The 24,997-nt window shown below is 41.9% G+C and overlaps 2 protein-coding genes across 2 annotated transcripts; both read left to right on the top strand.

Moving 5' to 3' along the window:
* Positions 1–4,794: 4,794 nt before the first annotated feature.
* Positions 4,795–7,806, top strand: LOC145456946 (uncharacterized). Its single transcript, XM_080335092.1, has one exon. It carries the CDS (start codon positions 4,968–4,970, stop codon positions 6,591–6,593), a length of 1,626 nt encoding a protein of 541 aa, XP_080191218.1. The 5' UTR covers positions 4,795–4,967; the 3' UTR covers positions 6,594–7,806.
* A 49-nt stretch (positions 7,807–7,855) lies between these two features.
* On the top strand, positions 7,856–21,732 carry LOC145456945 (ubinuclein-2-like). Its single transcript, XM_080335091.1, has 18 exons — positions 7,856–8,010; positions 8,889–9,113; positions 10,094–10,196; positions 10,991–11,124; positions 11,608–11,693; positions 11,795–11,877; positions 11,944–12,026; positions 12,433–12,529; positions 12,633–12,751; positions 13,832–14,032; positions 15,091–15,191; positions 15,373–15,510; positions 15,883–15,973; positions 17,177–17,283; positions 17,354–17,370; positions 19,193–20,535; positions 20,603–20,663; positions 21,623–21,732. Exons 1-18 carry the CDS (start codon positions 7,864–7,866, stop codon positions 21,637–21,639), a joined length of 3,153 nt encoding a protein of 1,050 aa, XP_080191217.1. The 5' UTR covers positions 7,856–7,863; the 3' UTR covers positions 21,640–21,732.
* The last annotated feature ends 3,265 nt before the right edge of the window (positions 21,733–24,997 follow it).

The raw sequence follows: 24,997 nt of genomic DNA on the forward strand, positions 1-24,997 counted from the left end.
ACCTTGACGTCCATCTGCAATAACAGAATACTACATAATGTTTAATTTTCGTCAAACAAGCGTAGTTCTACGTTGTACTTTACGTGAGTGTAGGCTACAATGTTGTACTATGTACAATTGTACATTGTACATTGAGCGGGAAAATGCGACTGAGCTGAACACGTGAAAGTGAAGTATTCGAGGGTACAATTGCAGTAGGTGACATCGCAATGTGATTATCGTAATCGAGTAGCTACGCTACTACAAGATCCGAATATCGTCATTTATTCCAGTAACATTTGAGTCATCATTAACTATATTTAGTGCGGGGCGGATCGACAAATTCTCCGGTCCGACTCCTAGGCCGGATTCTGGAAATGACTGTGATCCGAATATTGATTGAAACAAAGCACACAGGAAATAAAAGATCAAGCCCAACCCTAATCTGAAGTAATTATGTCGACTTGGACTTAGCATGCGGTTTATTTCCATGAACTGTTCAATGTAAGTATTGGTGGCTGGGTGGAAGAGGACCCAAGGCTGCCTTTTTTTCGGTGAAAAAGTACGGATAAGGCTCCGGCCAATATTGAGGAAATCCAGCCTGATATCCAATCCGGCTTCGATCTGTTGCAGCAATTAACGGTTTATTGTCTCTGGTGATCTGTATAAAAGTATAGCTAACCAATCGTCTTGGTGCTCGGCTATACAATACTTATCTGGAGATAGCCTGTTGCTCTTGGTGAAGTTATTCGTGACAGATATATACTCAATAGAATGGTTTATTCAAATGTTATACAGTAGTTGCGTATAGAGTCTCCATCATAATCAAAGTAATCTCTAACACGCGTTACATACACTTAAATAGAGTCTCAAGACATCATAACAAGAAGGGAAGTATAGTTTCTTATTAGAGACATAGCGGAATATCATGGACGAGTGATCACAGCGGGATAGCTACAATGTACCCCGTTCAATCAAGAACAAGGCCAGAATGAAATGATTAGGGAGTTATGAAAGTATGTTTCTGTGGCGACATTTTCCTGCTGGAAATATCGTAACTATACATTAATATAAATGGATAATTAAAATTATATAGCAGGGCCAACATATTTTGAGTTCCAGAAAATAGGACACTTTTACAAATCAAAAAATCTATAATATCGGACGAAAAAATACAGGAAATTCTGTGTTGTGGACTAAAAATGAAAAAAAAAGACATTATTTCGTCTCGACTACCGAAAGACCCGCCCGCGCGACGTATGGTAAAACCCTATTAGGCAAGCGGTACCCGAACCTGTCGCACCATGAATTTTGAATTCTTTACCACCCTGGCACTCGATCAATTTTACAATTATTTAAGTGGCGCTTTACAATAAATTTGGATAAGTTGAAAAAGTAGGAATATAGCGTTGCAGCGCCTTGCTTTCTCTCACCTATCCGTTATGGAATATAACCACATCACGTGACTTCTATTTACCGTTGGTATAAAACCAAGTGCATATCGTATCTTGGAGTCCTTGAGAATATGAGACATATATGTAATACAAAACCTACTGTTTGATTTATCCGTACAATATATATCTGGAAAAGGCAAATGGTCGTCTGTTGAACTGCTAGTCAAGAACTCATTCGTCAGCACGTTCGTACCAGCTGTACCGCCGCAGTTGAGTATATTGGTAAGTCGTTATCCGTAGACAACGGACTCGCTGTATAGCCTCACAGGCTATTGGAAGACAAACCGCGTTCTATATAGCGTAATTCAATAGACGGATTAGTATCCAAATGGATTGACAAACTTTTTTACATAACAAAAGGTGACACTTATAAAATTATTTCGCCCTTTTCCCAAAAAGAATGGCTTGGACTAGATTTTCTATAATTATAAGCCACGTGGACCGACTTCTCCGCTGAGCGATTCCGCAAATAGGATAGGATAGGCCGATATTTTTGTCCATAATGTTTTTGCGGCATATACAACGACTCATGATAGGCTACACACATCCAGGGCCAAGTCGCTTCGGCGTTCGGCACACGCCTATCTTTTCATTATATCGCAATCTTGTGGTGTATTGATTTGATAAAAAATTTCATAAAATGATGATGATGCCAGTTTAAGAGACCGCAACTGGTCGTTCAGCATCCTCATATCTGTTCATTACATCGCAGTGTGTCTTAATCAGATGATTGTTATTAAGGGGACTCAACATTACATCGCAAATCAACATAGCTTATAGAGTATTTTGCATACGATCGTATCGCTACGATTGTTGATATACGATGTTCTTTTGAATTCTCTACTAATTGCTGACGATTACCCCTGACGAGTGTCAGCCGAGAATATTCGGGTTCATCTCAATATGAATATACTATTCCATTGTATATTGAAGTTCTGTAGGCCTACCTCCAAAAAGCTGTTCAGAGTATTTTGCGGGAAACTTCCCAAAACTTCAAAATATTTTTCACGCGATTCAGTGGAATTTAATGTCTACTATTTAATATGGGCTCCCTGAGCGCCGCAAGAAATATATACGCATCATTTATAAAAATTAAGACGCATGTCAGCGCCAGTCATTGTTCCGAGACACTTCAAGACTTCTGTAGTGTCGGCCAACACGCGATTTCGCGAGGTGTGTTGCCAAATAAAACCTTAGCCCAGGGGCCTCAAACACGCGGTCCGCGGGTCTGACCCGGCCGGGGACCGAATAATCAACGAATAGCCTATCAAGAACCCGGACGCTCCACCTTTAGTCACGTAATCTTGTCGGTAGTAGCTGGCGATACCTGTGATATGTCAAACTCGATGCACATCAACATTGGCTGACCCATGATTGTTGTTTAAGGGTCGGCAGACCGTCACCTCAAGTCATAAAATGAATATAAAAATGGTCCATATATCTATATGCGGCAGAAACGGGCCATGCGTCACCTCCGAACGGATTTTTCATCATAAACACTATAAACAGCTAGACCTGATACATCAAATGACGGGTGCCTTATGCCGTGGAGAAGAAAACAGAGTGACGCGTCACATTTTTATCCACTCAAGACACACAATGCTCAATGCGATGTACTGAACAGGGTTCCATACGTACTCCTTTAGGAGGTTTTGTCCTACTTTTTCCGGAATTTAAAAATCAACACAACAATTGTTGCTCAAAACCAGCTGTTTTCAATTTCCTAAAACTAACTTTTATTATTTTAAAAACGTGTTTCCTTTCCGAATTCCAAAATAATATAACCCTTGAGATAGGAGGATCTCGAAACGACCGAGAACGGTCTTTCAATCTAACGCAGGGGTTCTCAACCTTTTTGCTGCTTGTGCCGCTTTGTCAGGACAACGATTCTTCGTACTCTAAAATATTCCGATCGAATTTTTAAGAGATATTTATTGGTAAGTTAAATGCATTTATAGAACCCAATCCTAGTGTACGTTAAACCGTTATTTCACACGAAAATCTGTTATTTTGTTTTCATATTTTGTTGCTGCTTCATCGATAAAATTAGCTCATACGGTGGGTCGATGTACTCCAGACAACCAGCAGCTCAATAATAATAATAATCAATAATCGTCAGATTATATTTTGTTGCGGACGATTACTGAACTTATTCTGGTCATCATGGTCGAAGAGTCACTTTCAGTAATTAGCGTGCAGCGTGCTTTATTTTCATTTTTGCGCTTTCTTCGCTCGTTTCCATTCGCTTTTCTGTGTTCGTCCTTCGCCTAGCCTAGCCTTTCTCTGGGCTAATTTGTATAAGACCAGAAACGCAGGGGAAGAAATGAATATAATTCTCATCCGGGCACCGGAAACCTTCTGAAACCGTCATATGATATTCAATTTTTCATTGCAGGGCAGGTCATCTATGCGCTGTCCATTGTGGCACAACAACGCGTAGTTGGAAATGGAACGTGTTCCCTTGAACCTACCGAATTTTATGTCGTGACTCGGTGGTGCCCGTCTGCCGGTGTCAGGCGCCATAGAGCCAATGATAAAAGGCGAGTCGTATGGTCAGAATAACAGAAATAACCAGGGTTGTAATGACTCAAGTCATGACTCGACTCCAGTCCGACTCGAGTCACCATTTCCTGATTGCTCGACTTGACTCGAGTCATTTTCTCAAAAACACGGAAAGGACTCGACTCGAACTCGAATTGCGCATGACTCGAACCAAGTCATATGACTCGAAATTCAGACGACCAAGACCGACATTTTATTGAAATTTCGATGAATAGTAAAACAACCACAGTATTGGGATTACGTCCATTGGTACTGATACTTGAAAATGCGACCAGAAACTGCTAAAAGTGAGAAAAATTGGTATATTGTAAATGCGAACCATTCTATTTCACCAAACAAAGTTATAAAACGTGGAATTACCAAGACTTCAACTGGAAACTGACCAGTCAAAACAATGACTTGGACTCAGCCTCGAGTCATAATACCATGACTCGGACTCGACCCTCTGCTCGCTGACTTGGACTCGGACTTCACTCGTTGGTGAATTGAAAATGACTCGACTTGACTCGAGTCAAAACTATAAAAGTGTGATTGACTTGTGACTCGGAGCCTTGTGACTTGGTTACAACCCTGGAAATAACCATAACGTGTTGAAATTACCAAATATCTCGCGGCACTAGTGAGCGTTGATCGAGTATCCCAAATGCTACCCCAGGTTGGCACAGCACCCCGCTTGAGAACCGTGGTGACAGACTTGGAACATAGTGTCGTAAAGGACACTATGCTTTGAACCTTGTGTACCATCTAGCGGCCTTAGTTCTGATGTTTTGGGAAATTTCGGCCTCTTGCGCCAATGTGATAGTTGTGGCACAGAGAAAGAGCCGTAGTAATTTATCTGTGCGGATTGCGGAAAGCAGGGAACAGCAACAGCTGTGTATTGAAAGCGGGGAGCGACTATTCGAGTTCTGGATAATTTACTGAGCATTTCTCGGGTGACATGATCGAGTTAGTATAGTAGTTCAACGAGACCAAATGGCAGGTGACAAAAACGATTGCAAAAGAATTGTCGCCGTGACACAGATCATTAGCTCAATGTCTGCTCATTTTAACAATCCAGATATGAGCGATTTGGAGCTGCATGTCGGAAATAAGACCTACTATGTCCACAAATTTGTGTTAGGAATCATGAGCGATGTCTTACGCACAATGTGCTCAAGAAGATGGGACGGAGACAGAAATGTTTTGATGTTGCAAGAATGTGAGGAATGCCTTCCAGTGTTTGAAGACTTTCTTCTGTTCTTCTACAGCGGGAATGTGGAAATCAATTTGTCGACGGCGCTTCCCTTCTTGATGTTAGCGGATAAATACAATGTGCGGCCTTTGAGGGAAGGTCTAGTGGAATTTATGAAAGTAACTGTCACAGAAGGTAGTATAACTGGAGCATTGCAGTGGCTAGCTTATGCTCAAGTAAGTGACCACAGTGCTTTGCAAACATCGTGTGTCAACGTTATTGTAACGAAGCTGGATGAAGTTGTTGTATCAGACGATTTTCTGGGAACGTCCTTTGACTTTCTAACTGAACTGTTAAAGCGCGACGATTTGGTAGTGCAGTGGGAGAAATCGGTTTATGACGCGTTATTGAGATGGGTCATGGTTCACGATTTGTCTAGCGATGAAATAATGATATTGATGAAGCTTATTCGGTTTCCTATGATGACACCGGAACAGCTCTACGAAATTGAAACGTCTGCATTTTTTGACAAATACAAGGATATAATGTCACCGATAATCAACCATGCACATCGGTTCCGCTCCATAGGCACAGAGGTATATGACATGATCACATTTTCTCATCCTATATTTCGCCCTCGCAATTACACTCATCGACTATGGTGCCATTTCATGACAGTCGACACTAATGGAGACGCATTCTTCCAAAACTCAATCGGCGTGCGGTGCATTAATCATCCCGTTGTCGCCACACCCGAACAGTTTTGGCAGATCAAAATTTTGGGTGAAAAACGATGCTCGCGTAATATCAGTCCAAACAAACCTGTGATTATCACTCATCCAGCCGGTCATTCTTCAAATTACTCTGCTGTCAAAGCGATACCACTCGTTATGACAATCACACCTCTAAGACCCATTAAGCAAGATGTAATCGTCGACGTATCATTATATCAAGTCAAAAGGGATAGGATAACAAAGCATCTGTGCGATACAGCTGTGAAGTTCTCCGCAGATGAATATTTAAGTTACAATACGACTCGACGAAAAAATGGCTCTAATCACTATCCTCAAGTCCCCGGTAACGGAGCTGAACCGCCCAAATTCAGCCCCTCGCCAATGAACTTCTCGATTATGTTCCACCAAGCGCAATCCTTTGACAAACCGGAGGTATCGTTGCAGTGTGATTTCACGATGCAAGATTTTGATCACCCTGCTGAGATACCTTGTTTCAAATTGAATGGTCCGGCAAGAATGACCAATTCCATCCGTGTTGCCGTGATATTTAAGCCACGATTTGCAGTGTACGAGCCTCTCGATAAACAGGGGGATGAAGGCATATCTGGAACGTCCCCTGTTGAAAAAAGTTGCCACACTAGTCGCCTGGTTAGTGAAATTTCAAGTCTTACTGAAAGTGACAACGAAGATTGAAGATTTAACGCTGTTCATTGGTGTGATTTACTGGGATTTTTCTGAATTGTCCTAACTCCACATCAAGATGATGCAAGTTGCGCCCACTAAACATAGAATTTCTTTGATCTAACATCGATCCTTTTCGCTTAAGTTCCAATCAACAAATTTTAATATATTGGGGACTGTGCTATATTCATTTTTAAATGTACATAATTGTTTAAAATAGAGCCTCTATATCCTAATATATTCTTGTGTTTGGATAGTACATCCTAACTTTTGCACATTATAACCAAATCTATTCGGTGAATCTCTTTTGTATTGTGTCAGCCTGAATTGTTTGTCACCTGTGCACGCAATATCCCAACTTGGTTATATAATAACGTTGGGTGTCTCAGTTTTTAGCTCAGTTCAATAGCGACTTTTTTATAGGAGTCATGATGAAGTGCGTAGCATCTCTGTAGACTGGGTTTGATTCCACTCCAACGTAATTAATTTTACCTGTTGCACGTAGCACGTCGCCCTGTGTGTGTCTTGAAACAAACTTGCTAAGTTCCATGTGGAAGATGTCTACTTGAAATAGTAAGTCGGAGCATGATTTTGGGAATGAAGACTTTGCCATTTATTGGTTAACTTGTTAGCCTACCCGCTGTTAAATAAAGACGGTATATTTTCCACTCACTAAACATCAATACGGTAGGCGTGTTTGTGTTGATTTGTTTCATTTGCACACCTATTTCTCTTGCATTTCCAATCACCTGAAAAGCATACTATTTGCATGTATAATATATTCACTGCTTATCTGCCTTACCATAATTACCAATTGATGTTAATTTGTCATTGTGATCTTGGCGTTATATGCTAGGACTGGCGTTCTCAAATTGGCACATGGCCCAATTTTTCGTGAAAGGTACTGGGTGTTGATGACTGCTACACGTTTCACTAGAGGTCGCACACTGTGGCATGTCAGTGATGACACTAATACAGTAGCAAACCACCATATTTCTTGGCATTATTGACCTGTTCTATTGATTTTGTTTAAACTGTTATGAGTTACAAAAATCATAATGTTGCATAAGAGTTTTACTGAAAATACGGTAGGCCTAATTAGCTATCACACCCCAGTCTCCTTATGATGGCAGTTGTATTTTTAGTCAGTGTACTTGGTCCAAATTGTAGGAATTGTTTGGATGCCTGGCATTGATGATTTTCACTTGACAATATATTCCTTTAGCACTGTTTAGGAAATGTCCTAGTTCATCGTTAGATCTCTATCATACTCGTTGCCGTTATGGATATCACGGATCGTAAATTGCCTGGCGAGAAAAAGAAGCGTAAGAAGAAGGCGACTTTGCGCTTTGAGCTGGATCTACCAGACTCTACTGATACGTCTTGCCCGGAATATTCTTACATCGACCTGGTACGACAGACTTTGAAGGTGAGGTATTATATTGGCGATCTTGTCAATTTGGTATTGATGGCAGCTACCGTATTTGACTAATTTGTATCTAATCTACCACTACCACTGGTCCACTGTAACAATTATGTTGAGTATGGTGTTATAAAATAAACTGTTTCTGATAGGATCCGTAACTTTGCTTGATCTGGTGCCTGGAAACCAGGGGATTGATCTGACTTGCAATTTTCTATCATAATATAGTAGGCTATCCTTTTAGCTACTTCCGTTATTGTTGGTTATTATGCTGTCCACTTGTGCATTTCAATTCGATAATGTGTCATTGTCCAAATCTGGTACTGTAATAAAGATTCTTGAAGCGTCAGATTGTTCCCACTCAATTGTACCTTCTTTTCAATGTGAAGCTTGTTGTTTGGCACTGATGTGTATTATAGAGACTGGGGGTTCATGAGAGGTACAGCTATTGATGTGAGGGAAATTTCCGTCATGTCTGTTTAATGGTAATCAATGGACAATGTCATTACCTTGGAAATTAGAGGCATAGGCACCTAAATCCTCGGGATTGCAATCATTTTTGTTTTGGACTTGGATTTGTTCACCTTTTCAGGTATCTGAATGTTGCATATCCTGGTTCACATGGTGATCTCGAATCTAAGGTTTCTGATGATGCAATTATAGGCTACCATTTTCCATTTTGGTCGTCTAGTAAATTCGTGACTTATTTCTGTATGGTCGCCGCATAGTAAGTGTTTTCAGAACATTCTCAGTAGTCTATCTCATGCATTATTCATTTCCTCCAAGACGCTCACCTCAATTGACCATGGGCGACAGTCTAGCCACGATTTGGCTATTCAAATTCGGACTGCGATTTGACATGTATTTTTTCGCGATGCGTACAGGAGCGAGAATCCAAAGGGCAAAATGACACGTTATGTCAGAATATGCTGGAAGAGGAGGAAGAACGCGAGCGTGACGAAGCAAAGGCAATCGCACAATACTTTGAAATCAAGTACGGTGCCACGGCAGCCGGGCAAAAGCGGAAACGCAAAGACACAGTTCGGGATCTTGTCGGAGCGGGGTACGGATACGATGAAAATGATCCTTTCGTCGACGACTCGGAAGCCGTGAGTTATTTCCCGTATTTGGTCTTGCTATCGTGTCTATTGACTGCGTCAGTAAATTGCATCTTTGATTTATCGTAATTGATCCTGCGTCTTTTTTCGTTGCAGTGAATTTGACTTTTACATCAAAAGATGCTTCTCGAGTAGTTAGTTTTTTTGAATTTTTATCTGGTGAATGTTCGCTACGATTGAATAACTGCATGTGCCAACAGTTGGCGAATGACACGGTACTGTATATTGAAAGTTTTCTGTAGGGGCACTTAAACATGCCATATAGAAAGCATCTTTGTGAAAGGTGTTGATTGTGGGAAGTTTTCATAATTCTATGGGCCTCTATGTTCCATCGCTTATCAATTGACTGATTCACTATTGTAGTGTTCTATTATATCCATTTTATTGCCTTTACTTACGACATCTCTGTTGCGTGAACAACAAATAACAATGACCCTTGATAGTCCATGGCAGTCCAAACTTGGAGGTGCTGAAGGTTTTTATGGTTGAAGACCTGTTATATATTTTTTCCAATATATTATGAGGTCATGTGAACAATACAATGTGATAGGTGCGGGCTTCTGCCCTTGTGTTTGTGCGTATCTTGAACAATGATAACCACTCAAAATTTGAGCTTGACTAAATATAAGGCCTGGCCGACTATTTTTGCTTGAGCGTAGGCACTAGGCTACATCATTTTTAGGTTGTCAAGTGCATATCATTCATCTCACTGATCTAGGACCGGTGTAATACCGGATGTGAAAAGCTGGAAGTTCATTTTAGATGAGTGGGACTAATGAAACGTATAATTATGTGAGATGCATTGGTAGCAGCTGCGACTGCGATGATTGTAGCATCAAGAGATGGGCTAAATGAAGCTCCTGTTTCCTTTCTTGTAGTAATTTACTATTAGATTTGTCTTTTTATATTGTTACACTGTTTTTGTCTTGTTCTGTTGCAACTCCAGTTTTTACTGGATTTTTTTGTTACAGTACGACGAAATTGTACCTGCTTCTATGACCACACAACATGGTGGTTTTTACATCAATAAGGGGAAATTGAATTTTCGAGCCGTATCTGATGATTCCGATACAGGTAACAGTTGTACTGATTTGTATTTCCGAAAGGATGATCTGTTTCACTTAGATTAGAGGTAATCCTGGTAACGAGTTCTAGGCCTGCCATTCGTTGCCATGAGAGCAGCCATTGAAAACTATATTTGGATTTTGTATGTATGAATGAAAATAATCAAGTCCCGTCCGGGTTATGTTGACTTTTACAATTTCTGTTCGACTAAATCTATGTACGAATTTTTCAACTAACTGGGACATAGAAATAGTGCAGTGTTGCCAGTTTACTAGAATACTTGCTACTTGGTAGTTTTAGTGAGCATCTGAGCAAAATTGCATCAGACTTTTTGATCCCATCAAGTAGTTTCAGTTTGAAATTTGTTTTTCCTTTTTCGTAGATCTTAATTCAGTGATCTTGATTCTCGTTGTGTTGCAACGTTGGCGTTGGCTGGATTGGAGTGATAAGAACAGTGCATTTTCATGTCGTATCTATTTCATGACGTGCTAGCTAGATGAATCAATTGAAATGCCCTCGGGATGATATGTGTTCCACCTTGTGTGTCTGACCAAGGTCTGTGTGAACACTGTGTAGTCGGATTTGGATTTATAGACAACAAACATACATGATTCAGACTGAATGTCGCTCCTGCTCCTCAGCCCTCACACTTTAGACATCTCTCTTCTCCAACGCTCAGGCTCAGACAATCAGTATTGGTATGGCATTGTCACTCTGCATAGGTTATTTCTTCTTCTTTCCAGTTTGCTCTGTTTGCTAAATGTTTATTTGCTGATATATGACCTCTATGTGCATTATTTCAGGGGGCGCGTTATCGGACGATAGCATTCCTCTCTCGCAGCACGTTGCGAAGAAAAAAAAGAGACGTATTTTATTCGAATCTGACGAGAGTGGAAATGAATTCAAAAATAGCGACAGGGTCATGAAAAAGAAAGGGGTATTTCACCTTTTTGATGTTTTATCTTTGCAACAGTCCAACCAATATTTGTACATGAAAGCCACTCACCTTGTCATCTTAGTGGGTCCTGGCTTACCCAATGTCTCATTCTACAATTAAGTCTGTGGCAGGTTACAGTGTTTGAATTGTATGCATTCGGAGGCTGATTTTCAATACAGAGCACATAAAATTGAGTACACTTGCACAAGTTGGTATTTACGAGGTCATATCACCACCACCTATGTCATTTTATGATTCCTGTGAGAGAGAATATGAAGCATTCTTATAGGGTTGAGTTCATGCACATGAACGAGATTGCAATGTTGAATGTTGGTTTTGTTTTTATTGCACTTGAAAACACATCGCGTGATTAGAAGGTAACCTTTTTATTGATGGCCCTGTGTTGGAAACGAATTTCACAAGATGGGACTTTGTGATAAGTGTTTTTACATCTTCATTGTTGAGTCTTTACACTCCTACCAGAAACTGAAGTCTGTCAAGGACCCATCGATGAAAAAAATCAAAGTCTCTCTAAATGGGAAGGAAAAAGTACCTGGATTGAAACAGAGGTATTTTCATTCGGCGGATCAGCCTGTAATTTTTCATTGCAGCGATTGGCATAGCACTTGTTTTGATAATGAATGGTAATGGTCCGTGTCGTCTACTTCAGACCCAAAAAAATGAAGAAGTCCACTTCGTTAGCTCAGAAGCTCGTCGCAAAGGCGAAAGCTCAACAAATGATGAACGCTTCCGGTAATGTAATCCGTTCGCAAGAAATAGAATTCTGAGTACGGACGCTCTTATGGCGTTTTCTTTTAGGTCACTCTACAAACGGCGCTCAAGAACTGCGAAAATCGTTGTCGGAAACTGACGGCTTGACTTTTAAAGCGAAGACGAGCGAGGTACCTTCATATTTTCCCGTTTTTGGACCATTCTTAATTATTCCTGTTAGCTACACACTACACTACCATATTTTGTCTTCCTAAAATCGCTTTTGCTGTAAATGCAATGAGTATTGCTAATCCACATCATAGTTTGGGATTACATCCTCCTATCTGTCATAGTTCAATTAGGGACGAAATGATGCCTTGATCCAGATTTACCTAAAAACCGAGGTGGTGGTATTGATAATTCACGGTTGTCATTTTATGAAGTTGGGAACATCATTTACAGAAGGGTCATTGAACCGATTGTGACTACTGCCACTGTGTTTAGCTTTAGAGTTTTGTGACATTATTGTGTTGTTAGGCTAATTCATCTAATGATACACGAACAGCTTGGCTGTAAATGTATTATTCCGACTTCCAGCTTAGTCGTCTCGGTACCGGGGATCTCTCACAAGTTGCCAAACAAGCTACGCAGGCTCTCATGAGTGGCGGGACCACTAAAAATGGACCTATGTCAGGTAATATACTTCTGGGGATCTCTGTAATTGATTGTGTGCAATTCGTTAAATCAATTGGACTGTATGCGATTGACTAATTGGATTGTATGTGGCGATATTTCAGTTTCCACTGATCAAAACGGAATCGCCAACACTTCCACGTCTTCGAGTAAAGTCATCAATCACGAGCTTCCGCCAAATCTACCTCAAATGCTCGGAGACAAGATCGACTCGTTGAAGAAGGTAATCGGCCGGGAGTTGTGTTTTACTAACTATGCTGTAGCGAGTTTGGCGGTGGTCTGAGTAAGTTTGCTATGAAAATGAGCTTTGACGTCAGTAGGACCATTGAAACAAATTCAAGTCAAGTTGTTATGTAAAACTTGAGCTCAAAATATGACTGAATGCTTCCGGGTCACGGCTTGTTCATATAATCTTATGTTGTAAATTGCATCGCAAGACGGTGGCTGACGCGTGTACTGGGAAGCTTACACACGCAATAACACCCAGGTGTATTTTTGTTACCTGTTCTTTGACGCTACTAAATATATTGATGGAATAAGGCTCATGCCTCTACTCTCTCTTAGTTGCTCTCCTAACGGAAAGGACTCCACTCCGGGTAATTTTATTTGATCAGCTTTTACTCCTGCTGACCTAAATTGGTCAAAGTCATCACTGTAGTGTAAAGGTAACATTTATACTTGATTACAGCTAGAAGTAGCTATTCTGAGACATGTAAAACTACTCCAAATGATAGTATGAAGATGAGAAAAATACTGTAGCAGTTTCAAAAAAGTGGGTGTTGTGGAGGAGCTGCATTAGTGGTTAATCGGAGGCGACTTCTTTCAGAATCGCAAGACGCATCTTTGCGATTGACGCGAAACGACTGAAACACTGGAGATAGGTGCGATTTTTGAAATACGTAACAGTCACCTTACCACAATACAAGGGATATGTCGCCCGGTTTTTACAGCGAATTCACTTGTAAAAGAGAAATAAACTTATCCCAAAACTGATTTCTAATTCTAATTCGAAAAGTGTAAAAACTGAGTAGCTTTGCCTAAATTAACGTGTAGAAGTAGAAGCATGACTGGTCTAAAAATATCAAGACTTTAGTAACTAGGCAAAACCTACTTATATGCTCTGGTAAAGTAGAAGCACTTCGTTGTAGACCCCGTCCACACGTGACACACTCCTATTGGGGACACGGTTCCTACGCTGTCTACTTTATTACGACTCGTCCCGTCTGACCGCTTTAAAATATTCTCCGACATTTCCATTTGTCGTTAACGTCCTCTCGAATGGCCTTGCGTTTTTCCGTCGCAGATCGCGCAGTCCAGCGAAGTCTCGGGCAAGATGAAGTTCTTTTCAAGTGACGTCAACAAGATCCTGCTGGGGATCGACGAATCGGCGCTGGGCCTCCCGAAAGGGCAGAGGCAGGGCATGTATCAGCACCTTGCGCAACATCTTCCGTGCTCGAAGGATACCCTGTTGAAGAGGGTGAAAAAGTTGCAGGAAGACGACAGCGTGAGTGTCTCATGCCGTCTAGCGTGAAGTTGAAGATATTGCTAGATATTGCTTGTTGGTATTACAAAGTATGGAAGCCGAGTACCTTTTAAATTGCAAATTTCGGCAATTGACTCGTCAAACAGGAAATTTGTCGATAAATTACCAAGCACTTCAAGAGTGATTTATTTACATATACTTATTCTTCGGGCGATTTTTCTTTTACATGTCAAAATTTTGTCGAAATTGTTTACTACCGGTGCCAGAAATGAAGATAAGTGGTACAATTTTAACATTATGTGCGAAAACACCTAATTTGCATAAGTGAGGTAAAAATTTTGATTTTTAGCTCAAAATCTTCCGTTTTTAGGTCAAAATAAAATCGCCCTACTTCAGCTACTATATGGAGGTACAGAACTCCAACATACAATTTGAGAATATATTCATATTGAAATAAACCCGTGTATATTTGGTCGACTCTGGTCAGGGGTAATCGTCAGCAACTAGTACCGGTAGCGATCTCTTCGCCTCTATTATTCGAAATTTTATGCCCGTGATGTCATATTGTCATATTTGGGGACACCATTGTTGACATACAATGCTCTTTCCAAATCTCTACTAGTTGCAGACGATTACCCCTGACGAGTGTCAGCCAAATATAGTGGGGTTTAACGCAATATGAATAAATGATTCACTTGTATATATAGTGTTAGTACCGCTGGCTAGCATCCGCTCTTGGACTAGCTAGACTGAGCTACTATTTTTGATGTGAAACAAATGCACTCCATTTATCATGTGACAAGAGTATGAATTTTGTTTCTGGCACATGTACTCGGAATCCGAGCAAACATTATCAAATAACGTTAACAAAATTTCATGCAGTTGAGTGGTCATACGCCGCAAATTGCCGGCCTGTGATGATGTGAGATCCTACTCGAATAGACTGTTGGTGCTGCTTGAATAAAAAAATTGAGAAACTGTCTAGCTCTAGACACTATGTGGTTTGAGCAGCAAGGCTGTACTTTTAAAGATCATTTACGTTAGCTTTGGTGAAGCAATAATTCGGATTACCTTTTCAGGACCAACAGTTAAAAGGGCCGATTAGCAAGCTGAAAGACGCCGTCGACTCGGTGATGGTGTCCCAGATCAACGCCTACCTTTTGGAGTGCGACTCCAGCAAGTAAGTACTTGGTGATTCAATTGTGAATGTATCTGTGACTGACTGCTAATCCAAAGTACTGCTTTCCGTTTGCGCGTCTTGTTATAGACGTTAAACACTGGTTTCTCAGCAAAATAGAATATAGCCTAGCTATAATCCTTACTATAGGCATCTCAATGATATTTGATCATGCACTCGACAGGTCGGAAAAGTTTCCGGAGAAAATGGCGGCTTCTACAGACGAAGACGACGAAGGGGAGGAGAAGAGCGCGGAAACGTCAGGAGAGAAGAAACGAAGTTATGCGCCGAGAAGAAAATTCAAATGGGACGATAACGCGAGGTTCGCAACCGTACAGATCTCTCCTACCATAGTCCCGTAGTTAGAATATCTACTATTCGTAAGTATTGCGGACGCCCACCATCAAATTGAATGATTCGCAACCAAATCGAACTGGAATTGCGGGTACTTTGTATTATTTCAATGGATAACTGTCTGGTGCCGATCGACTACAGGCTTTAAGATCCCTCGTAACTCGAAGGGACGGTGCATGCAAGCGTATACTGTACACAATATGCGCGTGTTTGCTACTGTGTTATGCACGCTCATTCATTGCTAGTGTTACTTGAAGCGATTCTGGCATGGAAGTCGGAGTCCAGTTTGAGTGTGTGTACACGCCGCACACAGTATAGTCAAACTTTCTTTTGTTTTCAGACAATTGCTGTGTGACGTGGTTACGATCAAAGTGAATTATTATGAAAAATACAAGCCCAGATTCAAGCAAGCCGCCGACGAATACTTGAAAGTGAGACGCCAAGCTTTCTGAAACTAAATCATAGCTCGGATATGTAACAGTGTAGCCATCAGTCAGATAGGTTCACTAGCTGTGTTTGTATAGGCCTATCGACCTGTGTCTCCTTACTGCTGGGGTCACCGACACGCGGCCCGCGACGTCATATTTTACGACCCCGCGATCTGATTTGAGATTTTGGAAGAACGCTAAGTAATGCATTTTGAAATGTTGAAATTGATTTCAGTTTCAAAATGTTGTTGTTTCAAAATAAGCTATTCGCTTGTGCCCAGTATCAATGTTCCTCGCTGGCTGAAACGGCGTCGGCGATGGCAACAGCATTTCGCTGAGGGAGAATCAGCTGGTGTGAATGGGCGTATCGCGTTGACGTACAATGGCCCATACACTGCCAAGACCGAGACGCTTTGACAACGGCTTAGTGCTTCCCCACGAGATCAAACTTTGGAAGGAGATAATCTTTCAGCTAGCCCCAATATCGATTCCTTAGTCTCTGAAAAGCGATGTCGATGTCAGTTCATAGTTAGAAGTAAAATTTAATTGATGACTGTGATATTTCTTGTTCTATTTGTATTTCTTTAATATACTATTACTTCTTTTGTGGTAACTATGGCCGTCACCCATGTAAGAGACCATACCGTTGTACTGACAAAGTTCTAAAAAACGTGATTTCGAAACTGTGTGGCCTATTTTGTCTCGATAGAGCATTCTTGCAGCCCGTGGCCTCCCCGAAATTTGAAAAATGGCTCGTTTCAGTTGACGATCCCCGCCTTCAGCATGTTGCCGCGCACGCTGTCATCATTATTTGCCTGCCCGGGCCGTGGAGGGGGTGGTGGGGAATATGCAATTGATCAATGTATAAATCAATTGTTGACTCAGTCATTGAATCTAGGCCGGTAGTGGTGACTTTCATTTGAATAATCAACTTCGGTTTGAGACGAGTTTATAGGCTACACCAAATTTTGTGTGTACACACTGTACACAGTCGTGATGACTAGTGTATTACAATGTGCTATAGCTCGGAATTGGGTGCTTCATCTGGCTACAATTTTCCAATTACCATTGCCTTTTCGCAATGTTTTCTTTGTAGAACTAATTCGTGCTTTTTATAATGAACTCGACTTGGGCACTCTGTTCACGATTCAATCGACATTTCCTTGTTTAACTTGTCCGTTCCTATCCTTGCGTTTATGCCCGCAGAGCTTTTTGGAAACAAACGTCAAGCCGCTGTGGCCGAAACACTGGATGCAAACAAGGACCCTGTTCAAGGAGAGTAGGTCTGCTCATGAACGGGTTACAAATGCATGGTAGGTTGGATTGATGTTACATGAGAAATTCGAATGTCTCTAAGCTGATGTGTATTCTTGTTTGTTTCAGCTCAAAGCAAAAAAAAGGTGAGTCGATATTCCGCTGATTTGTTTTGGAACAAATACTTTAATACGCCATGCTTGTGTTGTTGTTTATTTGCTTTCCTTCATTGTATAAACTAGTAGTTCCCAAACTTCCTTTTCGCCTTTCCCGCGCTAGAATGAGTCGAGCATTGAGTCGCTTTTCTATCAATGAAACTGACTGAACATTCTAACATTTTTGCCCCACAAGCAACCCCTTCGTTATTCCCCTCCCCTTGTCTAACAAAATCTTTCCCAGGGAGACGATATTGCCCCACTAGGGAACCACTGGTATTGACAGTCGGTCATTCTTTCTATGTGGCTGCAGGCATGAAAAGGTATTGCAATGCTGAGAGTGCATAGCGTGTAACAACCAATCACGATAGAACAATATTAAAATTGTCCAACCTATTGTTCTCTTTGTGGTGAATTCCAGGCTGATGATTATTGAATATTAATATTCTTCATTTTCCCCACACCATTAGTATTGTTATAATTTGCCATACTATGGGGCAGAGCTATTTGCTTTGTTCCTAAAAATAATTTGCCTGAATCTTATCGTGTTCTACTCCATCAAATTGAAAACACTCCAAGACGAGATAGATATCAAAGCTGCCAGGGGTCGGTACAAAATCACGTCGCATATTGTCTTTATAGGATGACAGGTATATCAGTAGGAAAATGTGATAATTCAGATTCTGACGGAGAGAACGAGCGAACGTGTGAAATGAAGAAGCTTCAGGGGTCCAGTGCAGAATTAACCGAGTCAGGAGGCAGCTGTAACTCTGAAAGAAAGGCTAGAAAATCTGAAATGAGACTCATGCCGTCCAAGCCGTGGAACAGTTTAGAGAAATGCCGGACAAGTTCCGGTCAGGATTGTGCCAGACGTAAGGACGTCGGTTCAAAACATGTCAGGCGAGATCTGTCCATATCTGACGAGTTTAGTAAGCCGACGGCTAGCAAGCAGGGTATTGCTTCGGGCAAGGACAGCGGTGCGGATGGTTTTAAAAAGGGTAGCGCAGATTACAGCCAACGATCGGATAGCAGGCAGTCACCACCACTTATTCCGCGCAGAGTATGGAAGAAGCGTATGTTTAAGAAGAAACGGCGTGTTACGGACAAGCCAGGGAGCGTGCAAGCACACAAAATCAGTCGGTCCAACCTATTCACGAGTTCCGTTCATATTAAATAGTTAAAGATGGACTCTATTGCCACGCTCGTCCTATGGTTTCCTGATGTTTAAGCGTATGCGGCACAATGAAAAATAACAGTTGACCATGTGACTTCACAACCGCAAGACCAACTTTTGCCCCAATTCCAACTTTAACACACATGTTAAAGTGTCGTATGCTCGTGCTATTATGTCACATGCTTATATGTCCAGTGTCCACCGACCCCTACAGAGTTTTTTCGAATTAATTTCTCGGCACAGCTGCTTTACTCGATAGTAGATAGAAGAGTTTATCTTATGGATATATATTAGAGATAATCTATGTCGTATGAACTATGAAGTATCTTTGTTTTACTGTTATGTTGTGCTTTCGCCATGTTCTTAAAATATCTGTAACACTCTTACTATATTGATATGATATTGTGCACTGGGTAGTAATTGACAGATATCAATGATTTGAAGTTGTACCGTGGCGTTCACTTCAGAACGTACATAACCAAAGCACTCTTGTATATATCTTGGCAGCCGTTCATTCTTAGTATATCGTTTGTGTCATTTCTCGTACGGTATTAGTTTTAGTAGCTGCTTCTATTAATTAATTGTTTTGCTTGTATAAATTGATATTTCCTCATTTGCCGACCAATGATATTGTTGTAGCCACCGGCGGTAAAAAAGTACAACAGACAACCAAAGACGCTAAAAGCGACGGCGATAGCCTGCAAAAACCCGACGCCAAAAACAGCGTGTCGCTATCCATCAATCTCGCCGACGCGCCCACCAAGAAGAGACTGTCATTTGATACGATTTCCGACCCGAAATTAAAGGCCAGAGCACCCCCTGACCATCCCAAACGGGATGTGGTCGACCTCACGACTGGCGTGGAGATCGTGGCTTCCATCGAAGGCGACGACTTCGAACAGCACAGCAGGCCGAAGCCGTCTCCGCGCAAAGAAGCCACGATACACAAAGAGGAGCCTACGAGCTGGAAGCTTATTCAGGACAATGCCGCCGCATCAAAGGGTCCGGTCTCGCAGTCTCCTGTGGCTCGCGGGTCTCCAACTAAAAATCGAGAATCTGTAACCGGTGCTAAATCGCAACAGCCCTCATTGAGCGGAATTCCAATGCCTTCAATGGATCTTGTACAAGATTATGCGTCCGATTTTGTTAAAATGATGATGGGACATCTCCCCGGCAATGGTGCCAACCCTTTGAACCCTTATTTGACCAGTGGCGGGGTGCCAAACTTTGACGCTTTGTCTCACTTGCTGGATCGCAAGTCCGATTTGGCGAGCTCTCAAAAACCGAGGGCCGGCGACGGAAAGTTTCAGTTTAAGATTGCTTCAAACTCGTCAAAAGACGACAGAACCTCCAAAGCTTTTTCCAACTCTAAAGACACATCACCTAAAAACCAAACGCCCACATATTACAAGGCCCCGGCTTGGCCTACGCAAAAGAATCCGACTGTGACTGACGTGTTGAACATTCAAAAATATTCCACTGCCCCTCATTTGGCGGGGAGACAATCAAAATCATTCCATGCCACTCCTGCCATGCAGGTCTCGACTGGGACGACACTTGGTGCTGCCCCAGATGTGCCTAAACCGCCCGGTCCAAGAAAGCAAAGGCCAGCATCGTCGTCGAAATCCAACTTCATCCCACAGAGTCACTTTGAGAACGAGCAGCGAAAACTCAACCGCGCGTCACCCAAAAACAAATCCCCCGCTCTGTGCCCGTCGCGGTTGCAGCTGTCCCAGCCGGCGTTTCACCCGAATTCTTCCGCGCCATCGCCTGGCCGCGTGATCAGCCACCCGCACCCCGTCTCGCCAATCGTTTTGCCGCAGTTTACATCATCCGGCATGGCGTACTCGCAAGGGTTCGATCCCCGGATGGCTCCTTTTGTGGCGTCGACGTACAATCCCCCGGCGAGCCCCGGGCATAATTTTCCGGCCGCTTCGCTTCAACAAGCTATGAACTATCATGGGATTCATGCTTTCCCGCAGGTAGCTAAGCACTTGTGTTGTTCAGTCTGGCATTCGATGAGGGTGCTAGCCGTATTTTTTTATGCAGGTCAAGTTGGTTGATGTGAAGGCTCGGGACTTTCATCAGCGTGCGAACGACAACTCTCATGGTGAGTTGGTATATTTTCGCTCTGCAATAGGTTGCTTTCATTTGTTCGTCTGTGATGTGAAAGTGTAAGAAATAGAAAATCGCGAGAATAGTCAATCTTGTTACTTTTTCAGATCACGCAAGTAACTTTTTCCTGGTTAAACTCAAATGGTAGAGTTTTTACAATACTTCCGCTAGTACTTGAACAGTTTATTTTTCGGCAAACCGGCTCAAGTTTTAATGTATTTAGAATAGTATAAAGTAGTTTCAGAATAAGTTTGCATTTCTTTTATATGTGCAATCGGGATAAGAACGGCTTGAAATAGCCGCTGCTCAATTTTATGTTCTTTTACCTATCTGTAGCATCATTAGTTTCAAGAGTAGCCCACTGCTGATTAACTGCAAAAATAGGCCGTCGACCCAATCTACTTTTCGACACTACTAATTTTCTGACCTTCATCTTCTACTTGAGTATCGTTGATATATTTACAGAATTCATTAATGCTAGTGGCTATGCAGCAATGACGAAGATGAGGACAAAACGCATGCATACAAACAAACACATCGATTAATACATGAATGCATGCTTGCAGTGAATGCGGTACAAATATACACTATACAGTATACAACCTTTAGCATTGATGAGAAATGGAATCACCTTGCTATTCGAATGGATTGTATAATTCGGAGCTGAATATCCAAGTGAAGAGAGCTCCCTGAATACTGACATTTTCCATTACATTACTGTTGTGTCAAAATTCAACCCCTTCTCTTGACCTGAATTAGTCGCAATCAAATACTGTATGGAACTATAGCTATATATTCCGGCTTGGTGCTGAATAACAATGGTAGCGCTAAATCCTAACTAATTCATTCGATGAAATGAAGTTTTAGTGATTACAGCCATGTCATGTTCACGTCCTCATTTTGCGGAAATTGAAGTGATGTTGGTGCATTTATTGTTGCTGTCATTTTTTGCAGGCAATCAAGGTCGATGAATGCTATTGCTGCTGCGGTTGCAGGATTGCACAACTCGTAAAATTCCGTTTTCTGATAGTAAAAATTTAATAATATACTTTGACTCGTGTCAAGTTTCTTCTATTTTTGATTTAGGCTTTGTTTGATCGGCCAGAATCTAACTGCGACCGCCCAATGAAATGATCATTCCAAAGTGGTTGGCGTCAGCAGCGTTTTCTCAGGAAGGGCAGAGGTAGTCTATTGAGCTTGCCAACCAGGCATGGGGTCATCGTGATTCGTAATCGACTACGGTGATTACACCATGTTCAAGTGGTCGCACTCGATTTCTTAGTAGAAGAACGATTAATCAACATTGGTACAAACTGGACATTCGTGAAGCCGTGCCCGTCATTTCATAACGCAGTTTGTTCTTGAACTTGATATACCGCGTCCCAAATCTGGGTTTTAGTGGCATCTCGCGACCCAAGCCTCACACATCAAAAAGCATGTATTTTTAATATTATTTATATGCTACGTTTTTACGGGCATGTCGGACATAAAGAACACCAGACAACAATTGCACGTAACGCAGCTCTATGAAACATGTCTGACGCACGCGATTTCAAATTCGGGTGCATTATATTCCTCTAGGCGTCGCATTCGTACTACTGTCTACTCAGATTGTAAGGATGGGACTATTTGGTGTCGACCATTTCGTACGTTTTGGTCAACCAGCGACGGTCTATTTGGGCCAAGCTTTAACCGCGGTCGATCTCTTTGGCTCTGCACTTTGCACAGCCGTAGGTTGGCCAAAACTTGATGAGGGAGAGAGAGAGAGATGTATTCTTTGTCGCCTGCATCATCGAGATGCTTTGGCGACGGAGATGCGAGGCGACCGTAAGGTCGCATAGTCTGCACCCCGTTTTTTTCTCCATGCTGCGGATACCAATTTTCGAGTCTCAGGTATGACCCGCCGGGATCGAACCCACGACCTACCGATCAAGCTGCCGGGCGCATCACCATTACAATATCTCGCTCGGTGTCTTCGTGTGTCGCGGCGCTGTATGTCTGGTAGCGCGGGACTGGTTGACAAATTCCGTAGTCCGGCTCCGGCCGTAGAATAAGAAGTATGAATCCGGCTCCACCCAAAAGTCCGACGCTACCAATGTCCACATCTGTCTGGCTAAATCCTGCACACTACTCCCGAGCGTTTCGGTCGTATCAGAAACAGTAGCAATCCTGCTTCGGTCCTATTCTGGCATCATCAGCTCTGATGTCAGTTGATCAACGCACACCACTACCTCGTAGCCGGAATAAACTAATCATGAGCTGCGGTAAGTTTTAGGGATGGTGTGAACGTGAGGTTCACGTTCGCGTTCTGTGTGTGAACCTCAGAATTTTAGAGGTTCACGTTCACAAACGAACCTTGTTAGGTTCTGCACTGTGAACCTTTTTCATATATTACAATTTTCACTTCATTATAACATATTTGGTAGAAATTTATTGCATTTCAACTGCGGACCACTCTGTGCATCAGTGCATGGCGCTGGCAGCATAAAAAAATCTACGCTAAACGAGCATGCACCTCGACAATCTCAAAAATTTTACTTGCTTTGTGAGAAAAGTTTGCTCAAAATATCTAGATTTACGTTTGTGATTATTTAGTGACTCTCTGCTGTGAGCCTGACCCGCCATCACACAACATCAAGAGCGAAATACACTACATATATGTGTACCGTACCATTACTTTTCATTCAGTGTGCATGCCTCTTATTTACTTCGCCTAGGCTAAGGTGGGTGTCTGATCTTAATGGCTACTCCAAGTTGTTTCGACACCCTCCTATCTTTTCATTGTATCGCAGTCTTGTGATGTTTTGAAACGATGAAAATATTAATAAACCTGACTGACTGACTGACTGACTGACTGACTGACCGTAGTCACCGAATGATGCTATTTCAACCAATCAATGATATTGATATCGTTGTCTGATGTAGAAAATCTAGCAGGCGTACGGGGTCAATCTTGATTACATATGTTTATTGTATCATAAAACCAAATCCGTGCGATTGGGGTGTTGGCTACTGCTGAGTAACTTGGTAATGGGGTAATATCGGTAGCAAGTATAGAAACCCGTTTCACACTCTGCTCAATATCAACGTTGCAATACTCAAAAGCCGATAACATTGTCCGTCTGGCCTAGGCCGTTAACGGCGTAAGCGTATATTCCCTTGCAAGTCCTCGTCGAAATTGTTGACAAAGGTACGGAGGATATTGATTTTATGGGATTATTGTATCATTTGATTTCGCCAGTTGATACATTTGGCGACGTTTAATACGCCAATATGGACTTCATCATTGTGACATTATGTTAGGGTTACCATATTTTAAGATCGGGAAAGGAGGAAACAAAAGGAGGACATATGGTAACCCTACATTATGTAGCCCCAGTCGTCGCTAGGTATCGTGTACATTATTATAGGCTATCACTCCACTGAAATGCAGGGTTAGAATAAGCAATATGACGTCACGTGACGTCATGAGTTTCGCGTTCACACAGAACCTTTCGAAAACGTTCGCGTTCACACGAACCTGAACCTTTCAGAGGTTCACACCATCCCCAGTAAGTTTTCTTTCAATGTTGCACATTTATGTTTTAATCCGCGCAAAAGATTGTATATTTGAAACCGGTCCGCAGAGACAGAAAGTTGCCAAACCCTGCTATATATAGCCTATACCTAATTCAGCCAAAGGTTCAGTTACGAACTCAAAATCTTTGCCATAATCTACATTCGCCCACAAAATCGAACGGCAACCTAAACTTGAAATCAAATCTCTCTCAATGTCCTAATAGTAATTCACGCGCCTGATCGAATAGGCGTGGTTATGCGATGGAGTTTGGTATATGGGCAATTGGGCATGTCGATATGCTCTTTAGACACTGGCTGATGGACGTCACATTCATTGTGGCGTAATCAAGACAAATTACGCACAATGCTCCAAGTCAAAAATGGATAGCAAGATAGAGCAGAGAGAGAGAGCACCTTTGGCGTCTCATGGGTACGCCACTGCGTGAGCATTTCGCAGAAGCTCCTCCGACAGTCACTGCGCACTACGACTGTTGAAAAATAACTTTTTCCCGGATTCCGGGGATTCATCACTGGTTAAATTGTTAGGTAGCCTAAAAAACGCTGCACACCAAATTTGGCTCGATTCCAACTGCAGATGTGAATGCACGAGTTTGAATATTTTTAATTTAGGTCTAGTGCAGTAGCGACCAAAATGTGTGCTCTTTCGCGACTAATACTATAGCAGTGGCCGCTAACCTATGGCTCTTTACCAAAGATTTATTTTTGTACTGAAATTGATCAATATGAATACCTAAGCCTACTTGTCAGTAA

Source organism: Botryllus schlosseri, chromosome 15 (assembly GCF_051294905.1).
Source record: "Botryllus schlosseri isolate E-star chromosome 15, Bs_hap1, whole genome shotgun sequence".
NCBI classification, from domain to species: domain Eukaryota; kingdom Metazoa; phylum Chordata; class Ascidiacea; order Stolidobranchia; family Styelidae; genus Botryllus; species Botryllus schlosseri.